Consider the following 27,857-nt stretch of genomic DNA (forward strand, 5'->3'; position numbering starts at 1 on the left):
ATTAAGCTGAAGGAAGGAATTCTTATTTTTCATTAACTACAAAATAAATTTTTAGTTGCAACATTTTCTCCCAGATTGCACTCCTGAGGTTGGTAGCCTAGGGCTGGTACAAATTTGATCTGGTAGTATTTTTAAGAAATAATAAATAACATCTCAACAAACTATTGAAAGATTTGAATAATCATGGTAATATTTCATTCATAATTTAAAACTATCAATATTCTATCAATATAACAAGGAAACAAAGTGAATTGTATTACACAAATGTTTATACCTCTTGTCTTGATTTTGTAACATGATTAGTTTAATTTATCAACATTTCAATCCACCATTACCACTATATTCCATAGCTGTAGGACAATCGTGCATGCTTAATTTTTGGAACGTGCTTTTTTTTTTAGAAAAAAAGCACACGCAATTGAAATCCAACAAGAATAATAAGTTTGAAATCCTCTCATCTTCAATAGTAAACCTTGATGTTAAGTTGTTTACTTATACTATTGCTTCTTTGCTTTTTAAGCTAGTTTATTTTCTAAAAACAAAATTATTATTGCCAAAAGAAAAACAAAATGATAAATCACAGAATCAAGAAAAAATAACTAAATGTTTCATACTTATAATAATACTATAACTGAAAAAGTAAAAATTGAATAAAAATAAGCTATTTAATTTTAAATGTACTGCGCAGGAGTCTTTTTCGATATAGAGCAGGCTTTTGATCGAGTCTGGCACCTGGGACTACTTTACAAACTCTGTAAACTTCTACCTCCTACATACTTTCCCATCATCCTTTCCTTTCTCACTAATAGATTATTCCAAGTAAACCACAATGGTTCCTATTCATCCCTCTATTCTCAATCCGTTGGTGTTCTTCAAGGTAGTTTCGTCGGTCCCATCCTCTACATTGCTTATGCAGCTGACATCCCAACAAGTCCTAATACTATCCTCACCACGTATGCCGATGACACATGTGTGCTCACAGTTAATAACAACCCTTTGGTTGCATCCGAAACTCTCCATTCCGTACCAAAACCCTCGAAGAATGGTGTCAAAATTGGAGAATAAAAATCCCATCAAATCATTTTTACCCTTCATCGTAAACCTACCGTCTGCCCTACAGCATACTTAATAATGTTGCTCTTACCCCTGTAGAACAGATCCGCTACCTTACATTTACAGTTGTAAATGTCAATAAATAAATTTAAAAAAAAATTATAAGTAAATTTTAGAAATGATAAGTAAGTTTTGTTTCTTATTTTACTAGTTTAATGAATTTAATACTATTTTTATATTATAAAATGTATATCAAAAGTTACTAGAATCAAACATGCTTTATTGATTACCTAATTGCCCTTTTTTATCAGTTTTTCTGTACTACGGTTTAAGCTTATTGTATTTATATATATTTGATAGCCAGTGGATAATAAATGTAACAGTATTGTATATGCTATGGATTATAAAATAGTGTGTATTTGGCCAAAATATATTTTCCATAATAAAGTAATAATTTTGATTATAATAATAAAATCTCAGTTATTTTATGTGAGTTACATTTGTATAAAATGTAATGCAGCGGTAGCAGTGTACGCGCCAGTGTACCAACCCACAAGTTGTCAGATCGAATCCCGGTCCCACCCGGGATTTTTTTCAAGCACAAAAATAATGCATAACTCACAACCTCCCCACGGGGCATTTGTGAGGCCCGTTAGCCAATGGGTGGCACTCACAAAAAAATAGGCGTGGAAGTGACGAACCGACCCTACGAAAAAACCACGTCAAGAAACGCGCGATGTATTAGGAAATAGGCGCGAGAACTTAGACCTCTGTGGTCTGATGCACATAAAATAATAATATCCTTTATTATTATATGACAACAGATGAAGTCATGTTCTGAAATTTACATTTGAATTTATTGCTTCACCATAATAACAATTTAAAAAAAAAATGTTCCATTGATCACCTTTTTTTCAAGAATTTTTGAAATCTCTAATATATGTGCCATCTTTATTTAATAATTATCAACTTAATGAGTATATTAGAAAAAATCCTTCTGATATACCACACCAATCAAACATATTATTGTACCTATCTAATACATGATTATATACTATATAAATAATATATCTTTTTATAATTTTGTGAATATGTAATCCTTAAAAATATTTTGAAAAAAATATGTTTTTTTTCTATGACTAGTGACCTTTTATTTTAGCGATGTAATGGATTACTACTTTAGTGAGTTTTGTACTGAGCCATAATTCAAAAACATTATTTTTTTTTTTTTTGAAACGTTAAAAACTAGAGGAAAATAAAGATTTTTTTTTTAGTCATTTATTTAATAAATTAAAATCCTGAAACCATTTGTACTAAATGTGTTATAGTATATTATATTAACAATAGTTCTAATTTTTAAATACAGATCAAATAAAAATTATTGTTTTTGTTTTTTAAACATAATTAATGTGATAGCAGGTATATTATATTTTTTTTACAAATTATGGTTTTTAATTGATGAGTTATTCATAAGTGGTATTGAAAGTATTTGTAATAGTTGGACCAAAATATATTTAAGTTAAAATTGTATCGCTTATTGAATGTGTTACAACCAAATTTTGAAGCAAATCTAAAAAAAATATATTTTTAATATAAAAATAAATTTTATAATCTATATTTAAAAATATATTTTATGAGATTAAACAATAAATTAATTCACATTTTTAATTTAAGTTATTCTGAATATAGACATGAGTACTTGAGTACGGCATTATTGTTTAACTCTACTCTACTTTCGCGACCAACCGACACAGTCGTTCTCTCTCGCATAATGTTCCTTTGTGTTCCTCTGTGTGCTTCCGCCAAATGTTAGTCTTAGGTACTCTCCCATCCAGTCGTATTAAAAAAGCTGAAACATCCACGTCACTCAGATATGCACCATTTATCGCCTAAAACCTCTTTGGTCAGATCTGACCCTGCTGTAGGTAAAACGTAACGCGTCGAATTCAATCCGACCCCAATTCGGGAGTCTTGGCCGAAAAAAAAATCCTCTATGTCAAATATCATTATTAGTTGTAAAATTATTTTTCTGTAAATATCTTATGTATTACTTTTACTTATAATAAAGGGACAAGACCGAAATTAGCTGATTTATACGAAAAAGATCAAGGTAATACAAACGCCTTTCGGTGTCATTTTCAGTTACGAATGGTTCATCTTGACAGACTAAGAGACATTTTAGTAAGAGTGCAACCTATTAATTTAATATTTTTTCTGTTCTTAGAGGGATCAAAAAAAAAAAATTAAGAACAAACTGGGTTTCAATGAGGTGTCGCATGTGAATATCACGTGGGCTCTGTTTCATGATAAAGTACAAACTAATACTATTAGTCTCGTCGATTTAACTAATACAATTACACTGGCTTGTACAATAGTACCTTGTACTATAGTACTTTTTAACTCCTGCAATATTAGTAATAGTCCTCCCTATTATGAAATAAATAAGTTTTAGTGTAATTAACACGTTGTTTCGATACTTGTATTTTGAACTAATACTATTAGCTTTCATTATGAAACAGGACCCTGGTGAAACTTCAAGTGCACACCATAGAGCGGATAAAGATGTGTCGTCTTCACGGCACCAATAGTGGCCCTCAAACATCCAGATCCAGTGGTAACAGCCTATGCTGGCGATATTGGGGTCTATGCTTCCAGCGTGAGAGCTGATCGGGCCCTCCGACATGCACAAACCGCTTCAGCCACCATCGTAGCCGCACTAAAGAAAGACGGCATCAGAATTAACCCTATAAAAACGGATCCCATAGTAATGTCCTTTCAAAATGGCAAAAAGTGCGGCTACCACAGCGGTTCGTCGTGGATAGCGAGGGTCGGAAAATCTCTCACACCATCCTCTACCATGGCGTGAATCAATTCACGACAGGTATCTTCCCTTCTCTAGTCATGTCAGAAAGAGGCTGAAGCTATCCTGGCAGAGGTCATATAGGTTCTACCATCTGCTTACCTCACAACAGTTATCTTTAAGACTTAAATTGCAAATATACAAAGCGATAAGCCGCCCGACTGTGCTCTATGGTGCGCTACCTCTACAAAACTACGCTGTCCAGACTGCAGAACTTCCAGAATTCCCTCCTTCGGCGAATTGTCAGAAGAACATCACTCCAAAGGGCCAGGAACAGCTCCAGCTCCCCCTCTGTGTCGGAATTCATAGGCGGTAGGCACATCAAATTCTTTGATGGGCTGAAAGCCTGTGCCAATCGACTGTTTAGAGAAATTGCCCCTCCACCAAGACCTGGGAGGTGACAAAGTACTGCCCCCTTGGTTGACGTGCTCGCCGAGGGAAGGGATTCTGGCTCTGCAGCCTGGATTCAATAAAATAAAATGAAATAAAGAGGCCAGCAGAGTGGTCCCTTCCCACTCAGTAAATAAAAATAATAAATAGAAGGCACCAAGTGCCAAAATCATATACCTATACCAATCCTTACACTATCCTAATAGTATCCATGGGTAAAAATTATCATCATCAATCAATTTGTAAATTATTGTATATATACATGTATTTCTTATATTATATATTGTAAATTGCATAAATAAATAAAATAGGAGGGTGACAAAAAAAAAATGATTAAGTCCGATATTTCAATTTCTATCGAGATAACCACTTCAGTAAATCAATTTAAACATATCTACACATTCAATTTATCTTATCCTTAACGTTATATTTTCACTTATGGTTTCCATTCTTGCGGTGCCAAAGATACTCTTAGCATCGTTATCAATAGCGCTCGTGAATCAAACTTCGAACCAATCCGATATTTCTTCTTGACTCTCTGTCACTTGCTCCTTTCTATGCTACGATCACAATCTCTGCCTGAACATGTTTTGTTGAGATTTTCCTCGCAATAAGTAATTCGCCTACAGACCTAGATACCACTCGCTCCTCTAACATAACCCCAACAGTTACAAATATTTTAAATATGTTAAAATTTAAATAAAAAAAAAACTTATTTCAATGTGAAATTGTAAAAAGGTTAGAAGCCTATTATGGGATTCACAAGTGGGAAGACACAAAAACTAGGATAGATCCCATGACCATCTTTAGAAATCAGAAAACCATCCTTTTCTGAACTTCCTCGTACTTCATAAGGCAATGGATGCAGTCCATCCTCAGTGTATAATTCTTATTTTGGGTTAATTGTCTGAAACGATTGAAACTGGAATAACATCCATGATCTTCGGTGTTGCTTACTAAGTGATCACTGAATTTCACTTATGTTTAAGTACCTGCTCACTGTTTTTTAATTCCTTTCAGGTTCTCACTAAAAATGATTTTTAAGCTAGTAACTAATTGAAATATTAAATTTCTCCACTACGTTTGTTTCAATATATTTGACATATTAAGTTGTATTTCGTTGGAATAGATAACTAATATAGTTTGGTTTTCTTTAAATTTGGATATGCTGTTTGTTCCCAATGACACTAGTGTCAGGTCTTTATCTTTATGATATGCCTCCAGGAATAACACCATAATTATCGGGTTTTTTTGTTTGTTTTTTGCGGCATGAAAAAAATAATTCTCATTTCTCCATTATTTATAAACAGCTGCTTGAAAGATTTTTGACATATGGGAAAGGAACAAATTAATTAATTTTATGTCTAAGTAAAATCTTCTCCCTTCCTAATGAGAAGGAGTCACACCAAAAATTTCGCACTGGGTCTCACTACTTCATTTGTATCTTATTGACCGTATATGTTTTGTATCATATTGGAAGCTTATTAGTTAGTCAAATAGAATTTAAGGATAAAATGACCCGGGTGGTGGTTACAAAGTTATTTAAAAATAATTTTTTAAAATTTATTTGACAATGTAATATTAAATTTTGTCACATATTTACAAAAAATGGTAGTAGGGACCAGAGAGCACATTCACATCATATTTACTGAGATATAGATTAAATGATAACAAAAAAAAAATGAAAAATACAAACAATTAACCTAATTGATTTAACTTAGTATAATATACCTAATGTAATAAACCTATTGTAATAAACTTAGTGTAATAAACCTAATTCGATCCTTTTGTAAAATCATGGTCGACATCTTACCGCAGCGGTCGCAAGGAGGAAGTTGTTCTAACCCGCTTGAGAATTGGCCATACTGCCCCACGCATTCTCATTTGGTTAGAAAACTGCCACCTCCAACGTGCCAATATTATCAGTCCATTCTGAGGATTAAACATATTTTTGAAGAATGCCCTCACTGTTTACCAACAATAAGCTGTATAGAACTGACCCCAAGCTCTGAAGCTCTCACAGATGAGGAAGCTAAAGTCACATTGGAGTTTAAATTTTTAAAAGTGCATCGCCTCCTTTCCAAATTATAGCCCTTCTTCGATTTTAATTTGTTTATTATTATCTTATAATTTTTATTTATTAATTTTGATTATTAATATTATTATTTTAAGGGTGTGTGAATATACTGTGTATATTTAAAATTATAATCCGTAGGCTTTGGAAACCAAAAGGTTTTACGTATTTAAACAAGTTAAAAAAACATAAATCTAAATTAAAATAACATCTTGAAACATTCATTCCTATTTACAATATTTATATTCAGCTTAGGGAACTATGAACCAAGCTTATCCCCCCACTTGTGAAGGAACAAATAATTTCGCTTATCAAAAATCGAAACCTCTTTAATAAATGTTTGTTACATTCCAAATTTTAAATAAAGCATAAAAAGGTCTTGATCAGGGCTAAATAAACATTATTAAATTTGGTAGGATTGCAAGATTACATATACGAAATAATTTCAAAAAATATATAAAAATGAACATACTTTCCCCCTTATTTTTCAAAGATTTATTTCTAACCCTTTCATTTCTGAAACCAAATGACCATCTTATTACCACTAAATTGGATATAGGATAGTTTCTACTGTTTGTTATGGTTAAAACTGAATACCACCCCACCTAATACAACCCCATATTCAGCATTCTCTTACCTCCACCCTTATACACCCTACCTATTATAAAAACCACAAACCCAGAAACCCTTTCTTCCTTATCTTAAATATTGATGCTCTTTCCTCTAAACTCAATGAATTCCTTTTAATACTACTGTTAATCCTGCCATTAAATATCAATCGAAAAATTTTTGATACCACTGCTCAATAAAAAAACACTGACAATCTTCATTGTTATTATTATTGACCAATTTTTTTCAGGAGGATCAACTGGCTCGAGTTTTAGAAAAGAATACAGAACTGACCATAAAAAATACAAACCTCCAAAAACAAGTCCAGCAGCTACAAAATGTAAGTATAGAACATAGTTAAAAACATGGATAGAATGGTAATGTATCTCTGTAAATTATTTTCTGTTTAGGTGAAATCAGTGGGGTCTACTGACTGCGCCGACAAACTGGAGTCAGTTTTAAAGGTAAGTTTCAAATAATGAAAGGGGAAATAATACCTATATTTTTAAATAATTATTAAGTTAATTCACATTCCTACTGTTTAGCAAATGCGAGAAGCTACTGACCGAAGAAAAGAAATTGAAAAAGAGCACGGTGAAACACTAGCACTTCTTAAAGAGAAACAGTCTGACATTCAAAGGAAGGTTACTTCAACTTCTGAAAAGAGTAAAGCCTATGAAAGCATCGAAACTCTACAGGTATATCAGGGGGGAGGGACTATTAACCATAAATAAATAATTTCAGTCAAAATGTTCCAGAGTGGTATTAAAGTCTCAGTTTGTTATCGTTATTATAAAGTTTTTATAGTTTTATCATCACTTAATAATGTTACTCCCCAAAATACTGGCAATTAAGTTTTATTACTTATACCTGACTCATTACAAAAAATACCATATCCCATCCTAATCGAGAATCGAAGGCACCCATTTTTATTTTATTTTTCACTCTGCCTTCCTAAAAGGCAGCAGTGGTATCTTAAGCATCCCTGTGTAATAACCAATTCCTGCAAAAAAGACAATCCACAATCTCTTATAGTACAAGACCCTAAGAGGAAAAAAAAGTCAGTTATTTCACACTAATTTTTTATACTTAAATGAAAAATAACTAGTCAAAATCGACGAGTCTGCCTAGAATAGTGAGGGGGGGAAAAAAAAAGGAGGCTGTTTCAAAAATTAATTTTTCATTTGGAGCTCCATATCTTTAAAACTATCATTTTATAAAAAATGTATTGAAAAATCAGTAGTTGGTGAATTTATTTTGGGAAATCTATATCTCAGGGATCATTAGACATATAGATGTCTATTAGCACTCAACTTAAAGCTAGTTTAATGTTCTACAAAGTAGTTTAGGACAGTTATTTTCGTAGGATTAGTAGTTTTCATGATATTTTCTAAAATAAATTCATAAGTTCATAAAAACAACTACCCCATGAAGATACACGTTATTAACTACTTTATAGTACATTATAATATCTTTAATTTGGTTGCTGGGAGACATTTGTACGTTCCTGAGATATGATTTTGATAAACTAAAAGTTTTATCCGAACAACTAGCAATAATCATCATCTAATTAATTTATTTTGGCAAATATCATGAAAAATACATCCCCTACGAAGATAAACCTGCTTTATACCACATTAAACTAGCTTTAATTTGAGTGCTAATAGATATATGTACGTCTTATGGTTCTTGAAATAAAGGTATCCCACATTAAGATTTCCAATAAATTCACAAACTACTTTGTTTTCAGTACATATTTCATAAATGTTACTTTTTAAAAACTGTATGTTGGGAACTATTGACGGAAACAGCTCTTCTAGAGCTTCCATTTTTGCAAATTAACTCTACTTTAAATGAAAGTCTATTAGGTTTTCCAGTGGTGTTGGTAGGATCAAAGGTACTGATCTCCAAATGAAAACTTGATTGTGTTTTTACATTTTGAAACAGCCGCTGTATAATATAATGCAATATCATATATAGACTTAAGTATCGGTGAAAGCAAAATGTTAAAAAAGAGGAGAAGGGATAAGATGTGACACGCTTGAACTGCTAAGAAACTGCCTTTACTGTGTTCGGCACATCTCTTATATACATTTGATCAGCTGAGCTCCTCAGTCAGCTGACATCGAAGTAACAGCTGACTCAGACCGTAACTCCTCCCTACCAGTTTACGAACAACCTTATAAACTAATACTATACAGTATAATAACTATACAAACAGCAAACAAAAACTATTTACAAAAAAACAAAACAATTCCTATACAATTATCATTTAAAAAAAAAAACTCATAAGCTTACTGAAGTAAACACTATATACATAATTTAAACCTAGGAATAAAAATAAAATTCTTCGTACAATAACATGAACAAGTTAAAATGGAAAAAAACAAAAACAATAAACTAATACTATACAATATATTAACAAAAAAACAAAAATAATAAAGAAAAAACTATTTACAATAAAATAAATTCCTATACATATATCATTGTAAAAAAAAAAAACTCAGCTCCCCGAAGTAAACGCTCGTACTTTAATAAACGTATATAATAAAAGAACTCTTCAAAGAATACATGAACAAGTTAAAATGAAAAAACAATATTTACAAAAGTTGAAAACATTCTTAAAACAAAAACAATAAATAGAATCAATTTACATTTTCTTTAATGCAATTTGGATGTGGCAATATGAGGATACCTCAGCTTTTATTTTGTGATTGCCGGAAGTTTTAACTGCTCAATATGGACAGTTCTCCTCTTTCGCGGTTCTCTGACACTTTTTAATGTAACTATGTTGTGTTCTCTAATGATTATCACCCGGAATGGACCTTCGTATCGCTCTATCTCCTTACCCCTGTTAGACCCCAACTTCCTGTAGACGATCGTCCCGATTTTGATCTCTCCCATCCTATCTGTGACGTGTAAAGTCTCCTGTGCTACCCTCCTGTTTTTTTCTTATTCCATTCTCCCCCGTGTTTTCTGCCATAACTTAATTATAAGCGAAAATGGTCATTTAACGTGCCATGAAGGCGCTCTATTCCTCCTGTACTCTTTGGGTAAGGTAGAGTTTGTCCTGGTGCCTTGAGGTGTCTTGTCTTCTTCATCCCCCATCAAAAGTACATTCTCTTTAATGTGTGCAGGGTCTCCGGGATTCCGCGGTGATTCGTTTGGCCCTGGTGATCACCTCTTTTTGTCGTTGGTCTTCCTAAAGGGTATCCACCATTTGCTTGCAACGGTTGAACCTCCTATCCATCCCTATTTGTTCACTGCGACATAGCCGCTTCATCTTCTCCAAGACGATGGCATAGCCCATGTTAAGGTGATGAGTTTCTCCGGGCCCTGATGCATCCTTCAACACTACAAATCTGGTCGATTCTCACACCTGGCTGTGACCACATCATCGTGATATTGCTCCTGCCATACTTGCAACTCTCAACTTTAAGCAATCCAGTGATCTTCGTCTTCCATACAATCTGCCGCCCCTTGTCGTTTATTATGGCCTCTAGTTCCTCCAGTTCCTTCCATATTTGGAGATAGTCCAGATAAATCTGACATACAGATTCATCAATTCCCATCAAAAACTCGTCCATCAGGCGCTGTTAGTGGAGCATTTTTTAGTCCAAACGGCACCCTTGTAAATTCGTAACTTGTAGGTTCGAAATGTGAATGCCGTCTTATGTTGATCCGTAGAGTCCATTTTGATTTTATGGTATCCAGCCTTCAAGTCTAATGTGCTGAATACCGTCGCCCCACTCAGCCTGTCCAAAATGTCTTCAAATCTGGAGAACAGATACTTTCGTAGTATCAGTGTAAGCAAAATGTTAAAAAAGCGAAGGAATAAGATGTGACACGCTTGAACTGCTGTAAAATACTGCCTTTATTGTGTTAAGTACATCTCTTATACATATTCAATCAGGTGATCTCCTCAGTCAGCTGACATCGAAGTAACAGCTGACTCAGACCGTAACTTTATATATATGGAGACCGGAGGGAATCAGTGGTAAGGAACTGCGCTACCAACTCCAAGGACCCAGCTCCCAATAATTATTTATTCTGGTAATGTAGCCGTGAGTCAACCCTGTTGGTTGTGAAGCACTTAAGGATGCACCCAGCCAACCTCATAAAGTGGGTACCCTTAATTAGGGAAAAATCTGCCAGTTGAGCGTGATTCTGACCAAATCACCTCCTTGAACAACTGTTGGTCCAGTAGCAGTACTTTCTTACAATGTACGGCACCCCTAACCTTTTATGTGTATTAGCGGAACACAAAGATAAACGTTATAAGCTACTTTATAGTACATTCAATTTGCTTCATTATCAGTACTAATAGACTATAGACATAGTTCCTGGCCTATAGTTTTTTCCAAAAATATATTCACTAGCTATTGATTTTTCGTTATTCCGTCATTTCTTTTTGAAAAAATGTATCTCGTGAACTATTGAACGTAAACAGCTCTAATAAGGCTCATATTTTATCAAATTTACTCTACGTCAAATGATGCTAAAGGTAGTTTTAAGGATATAAGGCTCCGAACGAAAAATATTTTTTTTAAACATTTTAAAACACTTTTTTATTCCCCATAACTATGGTTGATAGAGTCGTCAATTTTAACTCTTAACTACACACAGCTTTCATTAAAGTAATCTAAAATTGAGGTGAAATAACTTGTTTTTTTGTTGGTGTTTTTCACGGGTTCGTGGACTATAAGAGGAAGTATTTCAATTGTGAATAATAAAGAAATTGGTATTTTGAAGTAAACGAAACTAATTTCAAATTAAAGTAGGTTGGTAAGTGGAAGATGCGCGCGTTCACTAGATTTTTTCCATTTACCTCTAAATACCTTTTAAATCTTGCATTCAAAATTTTACTGCTTGAAAAATGAATGTCTAATCGCCCATGTTTCATGGCATACTAAAAAAAAGAGGCTTTCAAATCATTTTCTGTCTTAACCGGTCAGTTATCCTTTAGTGTTTTGGGGCGATTATTTCAGTTTTCAAAAAGCAGCTCTAACATCATTTATTCTATCTTCCTATCTTCACTTGCTAACTAATGTTTTGGGACTTCAGAGGGTCCAGGGTTCGGCCTTTTTCGCTTATTGCATGTATGATAACATTAACTAACATATTCGACTGCCTAGTCATTAAATTGTATTTCTTATGTTCCATGTTTCAGTCAAAGATCCGCGAGCTCGAAAAGAAAGCTGAACTCCAAAATGTTCTACATGAAGAACTTGTTCTTGAGATGGCAGCTATTAAGAGGTCGGCGAAAGCTGGGAATACTCCATCGTGGAACAAACATTCTCATGAAGCACACATTTCACCTGAAACAAGTATTTGTTCTTCAGGTAATTAGGAAATATTTAAAGTAATAAAACTATTTTTCTTTACATACACGTAGTGGAGTTTCTTCCAGAGGGAAGGAACTTATAAAATATTTCTTTGGTTAGGTAAGGTTTCCAAAAAGTGTGAATTTATAATTTTCGAACTTTTTTTTTTATCGTTATAACGCTTTTCAATGGTTCGGGTACCTTAAATTTAATGTATTTTAGTAGCCGTCCACACGTTCATTTGAAAGTTTCACAAGGAATCTTAACTAGTATGGGAAGAATGCAAAAAACTTGAAATATCGAAGAACCTGAAAAAAACGTGGCATATTTTTTGCAAAAAGTGGAGTACTCATGATTTGCCTTCTTGACTAATACATTACTTTCTTTACATGAAACATCAAGATACACAAAACAATATATGCTTTTATTTCGTCAGAATTTACAAGAAACCACTAATCATTTTTTTTTTTTTTTTTCCAAAACCTTCTTTTTCTATTATTTCTCAGGCATGTCTGTTTGTCTCGTCTACTTTGATGTTCCAAAAATCTTCATTTAAAACATCTAAAGATTTAGGATTATCAAGTAGCCTTCGAAGGTACAAACTATTGGTTCGCTATCACTGCTTGATAAACATCATGGAATAATTTCACTATCACTATCACTTATCGATATAATGTTTCATTTTGAAATTGACCATTATAAAATTTTTCATCAAATTCAAAGTTACTACTTTCATTAAAACTGTCGCTATCACTTTTATAAAATAAATTATTTATTTCTGCCATTATGGTGTTGTGAATTGGAATATCTTATCAAATCGTGTATAAGTAATACGTACTTAAAATATATATAATTGATGCAACAAAAATAAAAATAAATTTTTAATTATAAGGAGAACAAAACAAAAAATAAAGCATAAAAACAAAACTGATGAGAACCATAAAATACAAAGGTGTTAAAACTCTTTTTATTTAATATTAGTGATTCTCAATTACTTCTTAATGCTGAGTAATTTCAATTACAATTAGTTTAACTCATGAGATCTTAATAGTGGACCATAGGTTAATATTAGGAGAAGATAGTCGGCGGTGCGGCCAGAAAAAAAAACACAAATATACAAAAAGCTTATTTATTTGTACCGACGTTTCGACCTGAATTTCAGGAATTCATTAGGGCTAAAAAGGACAAAAAAGATATAACAACCTTCACTCAGAGAAATATTAAAATAAAGAAAAATAATAACCAAACAAATTTGGAAATATACATGACAATGAATTAAATAGTGTAGTTGATTAATATCAGTAGAAGTAGGTAATTGATAATAATAGAAGATGGAATATAAAATTATAGAAGTAAGAATTACATAAAATAAATTATGAAAAATATAAAGAGTTGAAGAAATAAACATAATGAAAGGTACGAAGAAAATGTAAATGATGAGTTATGGACTTAACAAAATAAGATATGTAAGTAATGTCTAAAATAATGAAAAACAATTTAAATCAAAATAATGAAATGCATGAAAGAAAAATTATATATATGATACAATGATATTGTTATCAATTAACTACTATCTCCTTTATTGTTAATAACTAATTACTTTCTGCTTAATTCATTATTATGTATACTTCAAAATACTTGTTTGACAATTATTTTGCTTTATTATTATGATTATCTGAGTGATTGTTGTTAACTCTTTTTTTTAACCGTGATGAAGGCCTGAAATTCAGATTGAAACGTTTGCACAAATAAATAAATTTTTATTTTTATTTGCATATTTTTGCTAATCGCACTCCCGACCATCTCCTCATAATTTAACTCATATTTGAATTGAACACATTTCTTATGACTATAAATCTTAAAAGTTAAAATGAATCGATACGCAAGCCCGCGATCATAAATTCAATCTTATATTTATTTTCAGCATCTTCAAAAACATATAAATAAACCGTAATACGTCAATAAATCTATACGCCAGCGCGCATTCTTAAAATGGATATTATTTTCAAATTTTGGAGCCATTATAAAACAGACTTTTTCCATTTTGGTGCTAGTATTTCTAATTGCTATTACAATCACTCGTAATCGTATTATAATTACTTGGAGTACTAGAAGGGAAATAACGATTACACAAGAATATAATTGGTAATTGTAATAACTTTGGCTAACTTGTAATTGTGGTTCCACAACAAGTACAATTACAGCTTTTCCCCAAGTATTAATAATCCATTGAATTCATCAAACACAAATAAAAAAACTACTTTTTTTTGTAAGATATTGCCACTATTCAAAGAAAGCAGCGATAAAATCAATTTGATTCACGCCACCAACTGGATTTTTTATGTTCCCATAAACACTTGTATGCGCTTATGCTCAAAAAATTTCATCACTTTATAGCGCTGCCATTTTTTAATTTGTTATGAAAGTATTTATATTTGTCAATATTTTTTTTAATCCAATTATGAACTACTATTAATTTCTTCAGTTCGAATATCATTTTGCAAGTGATGATATATTTGTTTTAGATATCTCCTGTATAGAACAGCCCATAGTGACAGGAACATGTAATTCTATAGATAATCACATTGAACATCGTCCAATACTGAAAAGTAGATCGCAATTTACAGGTATTATCATATTTAATATATTTTTATTCTTTTATTTATTTAAAGCATTAAGATTAATTATTTTTGGTTACTATGGCAAAAAAATATTTATCCTTAAAATAAGTATATTTTTGCAATATTTTTTTAAAACATTATGCCAACTAAAAAGGTCGAAGACTTTAAAATTAGAAGTAAACATAAATCATGATCACAGTGGCTCAAGTATAGTAGTTTCTGAAAAGAGAAAGATTGGCAAAAAATTAAAAATTGGAGCGGTGGTAGACTTCGTGAACTACTTTAACGACCTAAGTTATACATGTTATCGAAGTTAGGCTGAATATTTACACAAGAAAAAAAAAGTATTGCTTATGATAGCCTTTTTTTTATCTAATCCGTCATGTTTTTGCCAATACCAAGACAATCATAACGCATTTTGAGATTCTATTCTATTAAGCAGTGAAGTAAAAAGTATAACTACTTGACATAATTACTTCTTAAATATCAATAATTAATTCTTTATAATAATCAGTTACATTTACATTGAAACGTGAACCAAGTTCGGTTGTGACATATTTACTTGTTCTCTTATACAGCTTATGAAACCCCTACCCTCCAAATTATGAGTTTCTTTTCCTCCAAAGAATCGTTTGTAGTCCCGAAATATATATGTGTTCAAAGTTTCGTGAAACATCAGAATTATCTGCACATATGAATTAGATGCATTACCTTTTCTTGTATGCTGATTTCGAAATATATTTGTTTTTTATGTAGAAGATGGTCAGGGTTGCGGTCACAAGAAAACAAAAAAAATACTTAACAACTACTTATTATTATCAATAAGATATTAATTAATAATAATCATAATAAATTAATTCATATTAATACATTTATTATTATTATTATTAATATTTATTAACTACTTTTTTGTTTTCTTGTAGCCACACCGCTAACCATCTTCTTCATAATTTGAATTAATACAGTCAATTCTTTATATCTATTATATATTTTTATTTCCCCTAAATACTTTAACATTATACCCAGCATGTATTCCATGCTGGTGCTGATTATAAAAAAATCTGTTGTGCTGTGCGCATCACACAACTTTCACTTAGCTCCCTACTTGAATTGAAATTAAAGGCACATATGCATAACGGAACCAAATTAACTTTTTTGTGAAATTGTGTTTAATAAGCATATGACTATAATAAACCAAAGATGCATTGTTCCTTTATATCTATTAGAAGAAGACAGAGGCTTGCTTTTGACTGAGGTAAAGGCTTGTAACATGCACAAAGTCCTCTTCTCTCTGCCAAGAATACTGAAACCCCGAAAAATCTCTAAACTCTGAAGCTAAGAGTGTACAATGTCATGATAAAGCCAGCTCTGATATAAGGCAGCGATACCTGGGCTCTAACAGGTACGCTAGGAAGCAGAATCGAGAGATTTGAAAGGAAAGTCCTCCGTACAATTACAGGAGCGTTCTGGGATCAGAGCCTTAACACGTGGAGGAGAAGAATTAGCAGTGGACTGCTTGCAGAAATTGGTCAGTGGAAATCTCATGAAGGCAAGAAGGTTAAAATGGGCGGGACATGTGGTGAGAAGCAATACATCAGGATGCCTCTACACATCAATGAATGCCACTATAGTTGACCACGTGGGAGATCAAAAACCAGATGAATAAACAGAATCAAGGAAGATGCGAAGTAGTAACTGTAAATCATTAGCCTAAGACAGCCAAGCGTCAGGAGACAGGAGACGGCTAGTTCAGTCTGCCAAAGATTTACAAGGTCTGTACCACCGAAAAGAAAAAATGATTACCAATATAGCTTACGAACGACAAAAAAAAAAAAATGTTGGTAGGTACCTCATTGCACATGTGGGTTCAATTAATTCTTGCTCCTTTCAAAACAGCAGCTACTTTTCACTAAGAAAATACTTCCCCTTACTAAAACTTCATCTACAAGTCAAGTAAAAAACTACTATTACTATGTTTTTGTGTTCCAATGGCAATTATGAAAATTGTCAAAAATGTTTAAATATTTTCATAAAAACCATGGAAATACCGAAATATTTATTTTATCCCTTAATTAATTAACAGATCTTTCATCATACATTTTTTATTACTGCTTTTTTCTTTTGTATTTTTACCCATATCTCGCAATTTCTGCCATATATGGTGGTTATCATACATCTTATCAACCTATTCTAATCAGATTAGGAAAGTCGAGTTTTCATTCTGTGGGACCACTACTAATTAAAGTTATCCCGCCCAGGCCGAATGCGAATCGGCACCGAAGCAGACATGAAGTTACTAAGGTAATACCTTAGCAAACACGGTACCCTCTTATTGTCACCAATATCAATGAGAGGTGAATATAATCATTTCAGATAAACAAAATTAAAGGTTCTTTGAAGAAAGTTTTTTATTAAATTTTCAATTTAATGTTTTATTTTTAATATTATTAGAGAACCCATCCTTATTGAGATAGAGTGTTAACCATTTGTATATAAATTGAGTTGGTCTCAGAGCAGTACCTTTTGGTGATATCAAACTTTTTCCCTCCCCTCACATTTTTTTTCACCCTCAAAATTGAATTAGAGGTTGAAAATTGGTATACGAATCAAGTTGGAGATAGGAGAGTGCCTTTTTGGGGTCTTAACATTTTTATCCCATCCTCGCCATTGCTTTCACTATTTTTAGTGGTTTTTAAGTTCTTACGCACCTCTACAACCCCTTTAGAGATTTGAAAATGTGTATGTAAATTGAGTTGGTGTTATAAAAGCGCCTTTTGGGGTTCTCAACTTTTTTCGTCCTTCCCACCTCCTACCAAATTGTTAGAGCAGTGGAAAAGAGATTAGCTACCAACCCTTGGTGGAATACTGAATTTTCCGAAAGAAAACGAATGCGACCGTACCCCGCTGACTTAACCAATCGATTATTTAAAAAGGCAATGGAGGAATTTTCTATCAAAAGTTAGAAAACCACTTCAAAAACTAAAGAATTTTTGGCACGAATTAAAATTCTACCTTAGAAACTTATTCAGATTATTTCAAAATTTTAATTTTCTCCTGTTAAATGGACATTATAGATCAACATTTTTAATAAAATTTTAATTTCTGATGCTCCTGTTTATTTATTATTTATTTAAAATAACTTTCCAAAGTGGAAAAGAGATTAGCAATTTTAATTTTCTCCTGTTAAATGGACATTATAGATCAACATTTTTAATAAAATTTTAATTTCTGATGCTCCTGTTTATTTATTATTTATTTAAAATAACTTTCCAAAAGTGGATATATTGAATTTGATAGAAAACTCCTTAACTATATACCAACTTTTATTATTGATAGTAAAACAAACAAAGTACGAAGAGATGTCAAAGTTATAAATAATGTTTTAAAACCTACAACTAATTCATTGACTGTCATAAAAAGATAAACAAATAATGAAAACCTGGTAAATAACGATTAAAAAAAAAGTTAAAACACTTGTGTTCACTCATTTTTTTCAACAAAATAAATAAAAAACCAAAACAATCATATCAATATCAAAATTTCCATGGGAGGAAAAAAAATGTATTGGAGCTTCAGTTTTAGTACATTAAAAATGAAAGGTTATAAAACGATTTAAAATTTTTAATAATATTATAAACTTCTCAAAAGTAAATTATTAAGTATTTACCTATTAATTAATTTTTAAAATAAATTTTCATTGGACTCAATAAATTAATTTTATAATTGAAAAATATTATGAAAAAAAAATGATGAGAAACATTGATTTTTATTCATTTTTTCCTTTTAAAAAAATACTTCCTCAAAAGTCGCTACCTTGACACAGTAAGAAGGCTTGAAGCCCTTATAAAAAAAAAATATTTGAATTTAAAGCAATTAAAACCTACTAAATATCAATGTTCTTACTCTAAGTACGAATTTGAGCATCATTTTTCTTACCAGGAGAGAGCAGATCCATGGTATTATGATATTTGTCCTTGAGAATTTGGATATAATTCCATGATATTTATTCATAATTTCAAATAACTCTCAGATAAACATTATTGGTATATCTATTCAATCCTTGTCCAATTTCTAATACGTGGTCTGGAAAGAAATCGGTCACAACCGTTAGATTTCGGAAACACTCGGATTTCCATCTAAAGTCAGCAGATAAGCAACAAACAATAATTCGACGGTCGTTATAGCAATGATTAATGCACGGTAATGAGAATTAGAAGTTTAAGAGCTTGTTTATGTTGAACGCGGGGGTGGTGAACTCAAATAAAATGTTTTTACTGTTCTTACTGTTTTATTGTTTACAATTAAATAACATAAAACGTTCATGCTGTAGTGAGAAAAAACGACACAAATCCACAAGAAAGGCTTGGTCCGTTAGATCAACTACATAACGGTTAGAGAACTATAATCGATATACTCACCGTTTGGCACAGAGCAACATGTATACAATAAAAATTGAATTTTTACATCTCGCTTTAACACACCCTCTTAAATATTCATTTTTTATCAAATTTAGTTTTACATAATTTTTCTTACAAAAACAGGATTAGTAGAATTTTCATTTTACAATATTTAACACACATTAACAAAATAATATTTTAAATTACAATATTAGTTTTGTGCACAGAAAAAAACAATAAAAATCTTTTAAGTTACAATTTTTGATTTTAGTTTGCAAAATTTTTCTGCTCATAATGGTTTAGTTAGGAGGTCTGCAATTTGAAACTCATTAGGACAATATTGTAATTTTAGGTTTCCTTTATCATACTGTTATTTAATATAATGGTACCTAACCTCTATGTGTTTACTTCTTTTATTTATTACACCTTTTCTGATAACGTCTATAACAGATTAACAAAACAATATCACATTTTAAATGGCCATTAATTGGAAGCAAAATTGTGAAATCACAACAAGAACATAAATATTTCAAAAGAATAATTGCAGCGTGGTAATGAGAATCATAAATATACTCAGCTGAAAATTACTCTATCACCCTGAAAGCCCACTAGTGGTATGTGGTGAAAATCGGTTTGCCAATCTCTCATACACAGTTATTACTTGGGTTCCTGAAATTCTAGTAACATACATTTAAAATAATTATGAAAAATTTCTGAAAGTTTAGTACTATGACCTTTAATTTTTTAAAGGTTTTCTCATACAAAGAACATAACCCAAGTTCATAGAAAAATTATTTTAACAGAAACAGAAGTCATTACTGACAGTGTTAATGATAATTGAGGGGTTTGAGAATGGTCTCATATATGTGATTTATGGATATCACATCAAATTATAAATAGAGATGGGAAGAACTTAATATAAACAAAAATTGTCAAAAAGATACATCCCTTAGATTGAATTCTCCAGTATCAGTATAATTGACATTTTTTTTTAACCCCCTATTTCTTCTTTAGTAGACAAAAGTCATTTAACTTGAATTAAATCAAAATAATAAAATTAATTTGCCAACCTATTTATTGATGTTGTAAAGTCGACTTGGAACCTCCATTGAAATTTACAGTATTGAACTATAGTTTTCATTAACTTCTTACTATGAAGATCTATCATTTTTCACTAAATATAATGTATTTTTTAATATTATATAATATAATTATTATATATTTAAATATATTATATCAAAAAATATCCTAGTAAAGAAGATAAAAATTAAATACAGTAACCAAACTGAAAACTATAAGTAAGTGTATGCAATGAAGAGCATACAATACCCTTAGGACATTAGTACTGTACTTCATTTTTTTTAAAGAAAAAAACTTAATACTTCTTCATTGCTATGTTTAGAATGGCCCTTCATTATCTAGTCCATCCTTTTTTTATGTTTTTATAACACACTAAAATTATATACTTTTACCTCAGATTTAAATTATGAAAAGCACTAATAGTGTATAGTCCATAACAGTGAAAAATATTGGATTTATTTTTAGTAAAACTAAAAATAAAAACACAAAACAATACTATGGACCGCATAAGTGATTATTTTATTTTCTTCCTTTCCTAATGTGTCCTGTTTCAGATTAAAAAATAGTATAAATTCTATAATAAGACATTGACAGTGTTTCTCCTGATTTCATCAGGCAATGAACAGCTTTTAAACCAGCCCAAATTCAAATAATAATTACTTGTTGGCAATTTAATTAATTAAGTAAATTAATTTAATTAAGTTAAAATTAATTTGAGACAATTCAAGCCAGTCAATTAATATAAATGAATAAAATCTCATGCATTAACTAAAGTTTCATATTTTAGGTATTAATTTTTTTTTCCTTCTATAGATTCCTTATTTTATTTTATTAAATAGGTGTATTTCATACTAAATATAATTACTACCTATTTACATAAACCATCAACCACAAAGTAATTAACAATAAAAAAGTAATTATATGAGTTATTAAATCTTATTCCTATAAAATCAAACAAATGGAAAAAATAAATTGTTGTGGTTGACCGCAGAATATTTAACTCCAATTACCACCAGTATTTGTTTGATGAATGTTCAGGAACCGTTTTAGCTGTAATTTATATCCAGCTATTACTTCTTCTGTCAAGTAATGTCTATTTAGCTTATGAAATTGATGGTGATGCTTATATTTGTCTCTTTAACATTCATAAGTATTTACATTGTTTTAGAGGCCACTTATGTGTGAATGCATTTCATATTAAGGCTTAATTTAAAATAATTTTTAAATGAATAAATACATTTTTTTTAAATATACAAAGAAATTACATATCATGTATTTTTAATAGAAAGAAAATTTGTATTCTTCATTAAGTAATTTATTCTATTAAGTGATTAGATTTTCATTTTAAGACTGATGGACTTATTAAAATTAATTGTTCTTTTAAATAAATGTATTCCCTGAATTTACATAAGGTTTGCTTTGGTGAAATAATTATAATTATAGTGTACTAATTTTAAAAAAAGAATAACAATTGCAGCTTATAATAAATGCAACATATTTTAAATCAGTTATTTTACAAATTTTAATTATATTGCAAATAAACATTGCAAACACTGATAATTACATTTTCCAAAATGTATAGGTTATGTTTAACGTGTGGATACCATAAAAATCAGAAACCATTGATCAGTTATTAAAAATGACTCCGTTAACAATTTAATAAAAATTTACTTTACTTTTTACAAACTTTTCTATTAATACATCGATAGTTTCTTCTCAAAAGATAATTTGAAGGTGGCATTATTTAAAGAAAGTCTTTTTCTGAATACTTTTGATATAACCAGTCTCTCCATGAATTCTATGAGAAGATCTAAATTTATGTAAAAAATAAAAGAAAATATTGTTTTTTAAACATACATCATTCATTAATTTTTTTTTATTAAATGGCTGTTTAAGAAACACAAAATAGATATTACATAATGATTACAACGAATATCCTTTTAAAAATTTAATATGTATTTGGTAACATACATTAACTTAACTTAAATCTACATCATATTTACTTGTTTTATATATTTTTAATACAATTGTAAATATCAATAAATTAAAAAAAAACTTAAATATTTGAAAAAAATTAAGCAGTCATGAAGTAGAAATAAAATATTTTTACGTTATAAAACAAAGGAATGTTAGTATTTTTTTTTTATAACTAGCTTACACAATAAAACTAAAATGTATGACATAAGGAGGATCACATTTTTTTTTTATTTCATGGAATTAGTTATAATTTTTGTAAGATTTATCTATTACTAGCCAATTCCTAACTCTATAATAGTAAAATTAAAACAATGTAAATTGTTTTACTTTTAGCATATATTTATTTATTAATGCAGCTGAGGGATTTAATTAACTGTTATTTCTCAGTAGCTCCCTCTGCAACGGTACTACATTCTGCTCCTTTGACTGATGCAATGCATGTTCATACACAGTCAAATATTGGCTCAGAAATAGACTCTATTATGGAAAAAATTGACCAGGACAATAAAGTGTTAGCAGAGCTTGATAAAACGAGGTTCACAATTGGTGAGAAAACAAAAATGGCATTATCTATTTAATCTTATACAAAATTGTAATACATTTAAGAATTGTATTTAGTAAGGATGATAATTAAATATAGCTGTGACTGAAGATAGGCAAAAATATATTATTGAATGCCAATTATTTTTACTTTTATATATTTAATTTAATTAAAATAATAGTCATAAAGTAATTATATTATTAATAATAATTTGAGATATTCTTCTGTCTAAAAACAGTCAAATACTTTTGTTCTATCAGATTTATAACTATCAGATCCTCTGTACAAATCTAATATTGGAAAACAAAAATATCAAACATTTTATGATTTAATTTCTGTATTACAATATTATATATTTAATAGACTCTTCTTTATTTTAAGATGACCAAGAAATCATTTTGTAGTCTTTTTGCACCATAACAAAGAAACTTATATAAGTTTGAGACATAATTTTAATCAAATTATGAATTTTTAGAGGTAATAACCATATTAATTAAAATATCAAGGTACAAAAAGGAACAGTTGAAAACAGTTGATCACATAATTTAAAGAATAAGAGACAAATAGGTTTCCAAATTTGAATATTAGTTATTCAGTATTTTATTATTATATTCAAGGTGAATCTTTGTTATTCAAAGATCACAACTGGTCTTGAGAGTTGAATGGGGGTGTTGACTACTCATCCTTCATTAAAAAAAATTCAGGTTACAAATTCTCAATGGATTTATAGTTATGAGCTTAAACTCACATTATGGCTTAAAAGATTGGAATTTGGCACATTAGGTCACTTTATAGACTTATAGCACTAACAGAGCTGAAAAGTTATTTACTGAGACTTTATATTAATATAACAGCTATCCAGGAAATAAGATATATGGCATGGAATGCAAAATGAAAAAAATAAATGGTCTCTTTTATAGTGGAAGCATGAATGTAAACCAAATGTTTGTCATTAATGTAAATCAGTCTTTATTATCTAAAAGCAAATGGAGAAAATAATGAAGGATTTCCAAATATAAACAAAAGAATCCAAGGAAATAAATTTAGCATTATTCTTATAACTCTTCATGCTCTACAGAAAAAAAAAGAAAAGGATAAAAAGGCCCAATTCTTTAAGGATTTTGTAAGTGCCCTAGCGGCTTCCTGCTTTTTGATATAAAGATAATACGCGTTGACTTTGATTCTCAGGCTGGAAATGAATCTGTATTTATACGGACTATTGGCAAATATAGCCTCTATTGGAAAATGAAAATAACAATGAAGAACGAATACTTAGTTTTGCAGATCATTGGTTGCAATTGGTTGGTACTATTTTTAATCATTAGAAAAACTATTAGTAAACATGGGCATCTTCAAATGGAGTTGTATATACACGGTGCTGGTTTCCGAAAGGTATTTCAAATAATTATTGAAGAAGAATACATAAACTCTGATCATTTTCGAGTGTTTGCCAAGATCATGAGGATTGCGTGTAAAAATGATACTAAACAGATCACCTGGACAAGATAAAATTCCAAAGAAGAGGAATTAAGTGATACTTAACCCTGAGGCACTGAAAGAAGACTCTGGAATATCATTGCTATGGCAAAAAAAAATTTGATGAGGAATGTAAATAATTAGGTCATATACCAATGAAATGGCAAATCAATAATGTAAGAAACAACAAGGTGAAAATTAAGTAAAAGAAGGTTTTACAATGAGTGTGAGGAAGCAATAAAATTACACATTGAAAAAAGAATAAAATTTCTGAATAAGGAAACAAAATAGAACAGAAGAAAGGATATGAAAACAACTGCAGCAAATACAGATGAGTAAGTATTTTGAATATTCAAAGCAAGCAACATTTACAATTAAATGATATGGCTATTTGCATAAATCCGTCATCTGACCAATTCTAACCTATAACTTGGACACTATAAAAAGCTCAACTAAAAGAAAGAAATTGTTTGAGACCTATTATGGGCCCAGAAGAAGGAGCATACCTTTTGAGGAGAAATGCTAAGACAACATGTGTGATGTTCTTCAAGCTTCCTATTTTGTCCAGTTCAATGCATGAAATGGCTAGAGAATATAAATGTGATGAATGGTGGGTCAGCAGCAAAACAATGAATCAGGGAATCTTAAATGGAGTCAGATATTGCTGATAAGCAGAGGAAAGATGTAAGGACTCAATGAATGAGGACCTCGGAATGGCAGAAAGATCATCGATGAGCACCTGATCGGAATGACTAGGAAAAGGAAATTGGGAGAGCCAAGGGTAGCTTCATGCGCCTGTTGAGCTGAAAAATAAAATATAAATAAGTTAAAAAACAGTTTTTGTCAAGTGATGGTGCTTTAAAAGTAATGTTGATAATTATATCAACTACATGTTGATAAAACAAATAATAATAATTAGGTTGATAAAACAACTACTCATCAATAATAAAATAATCACACATTTAGGTGATATAGTTATAAAAATTAATATAAAAGTAACAAGACATAAGATGACAAAATATTGTTTAAATTCATTATGATTTGTAATTGTGGCCTTAAATATGAAAATAAAACACAGGAAGAATATAAAATAATTAATATTAAAATTTGTAAGCCCATTTACCTCTTATGAAGAATACATCTAGTAGTAAAAAAAAATATAAGTAGATAACTATTTAATCTTTCCTAAGCATTATATCCCTAAGGGAACATAATTCTTAGTACAGGTAAGAAAGGGAAGTTAAAAACTTTGGTTTTTTAAATACCTTTTTCTCTGGAACCATAGCAGATAAAAATGCAGTTGGTTCTGTTCCATTCCTCATCTATTGGATAGTATTTTAAACGTTTTCAATAGAAAAGAATCAGTCAATTTTTAAAAATTTTAACAACATAATTGTTTTTGGTATATTTTTCCAAGTTAAGAAAACTTGTTTGTCTTGTCCTAGTACTCTTTTCATTTCACAACTTTAAATAATGTGATAAATGTTTAAAGAGATAGAAAAAAATTCAATTAAATTTTCTATTTTTCTTAAATAAGATACATAAGTAATAAAAAATATGATTTTTAGAAATTGGCACATTTGTAATGTTTCTCTACTGTTATCTGACCAGCTGTTGAACTGATCTATTTTTGGCGAAAACACCTATTTAATAGAAAATAGTCTTAAAATCTTTCTAGAATGAAGATTTAGAGTCATATTTATAATTTTTTTTTAACTGGTTAATTAAAAAAAGTTTGGTAGAAGTATTGAAACATGGTGTATTTTGTTGTTGGAATTCACAAAAAATAAAGTTTTCATTTAATTTAAATAGATAATTAATTTTGAATTAGGCTTTAAAAAAAAATTTTAAAAAGTAAAAATTATTTCAAATTTTTAAAAATTAGACTTTATTTTAATTTTTGAGCTCAGGGGTCCCCTTAACCAATACTATCCAAAATATGTTTGTTTAAGAAATTGACTTATTTCTAGAAGGGAGAAAGAGTTTGTTTTTTTTTAACTCCCTAAATCAGATGTTGAAGCATCCCTACAGAAGTATAGAATTGAAAACAATCTATGAGCCAATATCTAATTATTTTTTAACAATCTCTATCTCATCCAAAGTTGGTTCAAAATTATTCGTCCTCAAAATTTTTAAGGGGTATTAGCTTTGGAAATTAATTATTACAATATTAAAAATTAATGCTTTAACCTTTAAACAGTAGATTGATTCCTTGTGTTAGGTTATCTCAATGGAAAGGTTAGTTATTTTGCCTTTTATACTTGGATGTACACATAAAATGTGACTGAACCTTATTTTGATATAGCTGTGAGTTACTACAAACATGTTAAAAAATAAAAATGATTTCTTGCTTATGCTATATATTCAGAGCTAAATAAATGTCAGATTTTACTTTGAAATGTTGCAGGTTTGATAGTTTATAATAAATTAATTAATCATAATTATAGTGAATTATCAATTTTTCAAACATTCTTACTATCTCACAATATGCTGCTTTGCCAAACATATTCCTTATGCTTTTAGGTCATTAAATAGATTTTAAGTATTTTATTAAATGTTTCTTGTCATGAAACCAAATACTTCTGAGATAAAGTTTGTTCATTCACAAATGAGTGGCCTCTTGTCAATATATCTATTTTTTTAAAAGAAATTTGTTGAAAAATTAATTAAATTTAATATGATGACATGAAACAGGATTGTTTCAATAATTTATAAGATACATTAGATACAACTTCAATAAGATACAACTATGATTATTTGAATTATATAATTTATTAAATAGTTACATAATAAACTATTATAATAGAATTTATTAAATATATGAGGCAGCCTAGCTCTCAGTTATTGGCATTGATAGATTCATTTCATTCAATAAAAATTAATAATTAATAACCTCTGTTACACATTTTAAAATTATATTTAAGTTTGAATTACAGTCACAGACATGAAATTAAAAGGAAAAGAGATCTAAACCTTGAATTTTAGTATTTATAAACAATATTATTGATTTATTGAATAAATCCTTGTGAAGTCTCAACACTCTTTACTATATCAATAGTCCAACTGATCATGAAGAAAATATTAGAAGAAATTAAAAGAAGTTCATTTTACGTTCATGGAAAAAATATAAATTTACAATAAGTTTTTAATTTATTAAATGATACAGTTTTTATTATTCTTGAATGAATAATGATTATGACCCTATAGGCATGTTGGGGCCACGAGTGTTTTGTTAGTGAAAAACCGACCACTTCCCCAGAGTTAAATGTTTGCTGGTTCGAGTTAAAATAAAACGGAGGACATGAAATTAAATATCACACACAAAAAAAATAATAATGAAGAAAATGAAATAATAAAAAAAGAACATTCCAAGTGATACACAAATTTAATTAATTAAAATACAAACAAAAAAAATGAACTGATGTGTTGTTACAAAAATAAATAATGAAGTGTGA

At 30.0% G+C, this 27,857-nt stretch overlaps 1 protein-coding gene across 1 annotated transcript in view; it reads left to right on the plus strand.

Annotated features, from left to right (window-relative positions):
- Rbp (RIM-binding protein) overlaps positions 1 to 27,857 on the plus strand; it is a gene marked incomplete in the record, with an annotated part of 213,970 nt that overhangs the window by 74,099 nt on the left and 112,014 nt on the right. The window contains 6 exon segments of the mRNA XM_067049278.1: positions 7,237 to 7,326; positions 7,397 to 7,450; positions 7,532 to 7,684; positions 12,157 to 12,328; positions 14,836 to 14,937; positions 22,773 to 22,931. Of these exon segments, the coding sequence (XP_066905379.1) occupies positions 7,535 to 7,684; positions 12,157 to 12,328; positions 14,836 to 14,937; positions 22,773 to 22,931 (583 nt within the window).

This window comes from Halyomorpha halys, unplaced genomic scaffold (assembly GCF_000696795.3).
Source record: "Halyomorpha halys isolate HHAL.00 unplaced genomic scaffold, Hhal_1.1 Scaffold879.1, whole genome shotgun sequence".
NCBI lineage: Eukaryota > Metazoa > Arthropoda > Insecta > Hemiptera > Pentatomidae > Halyomorpha > Halyomorpha halys.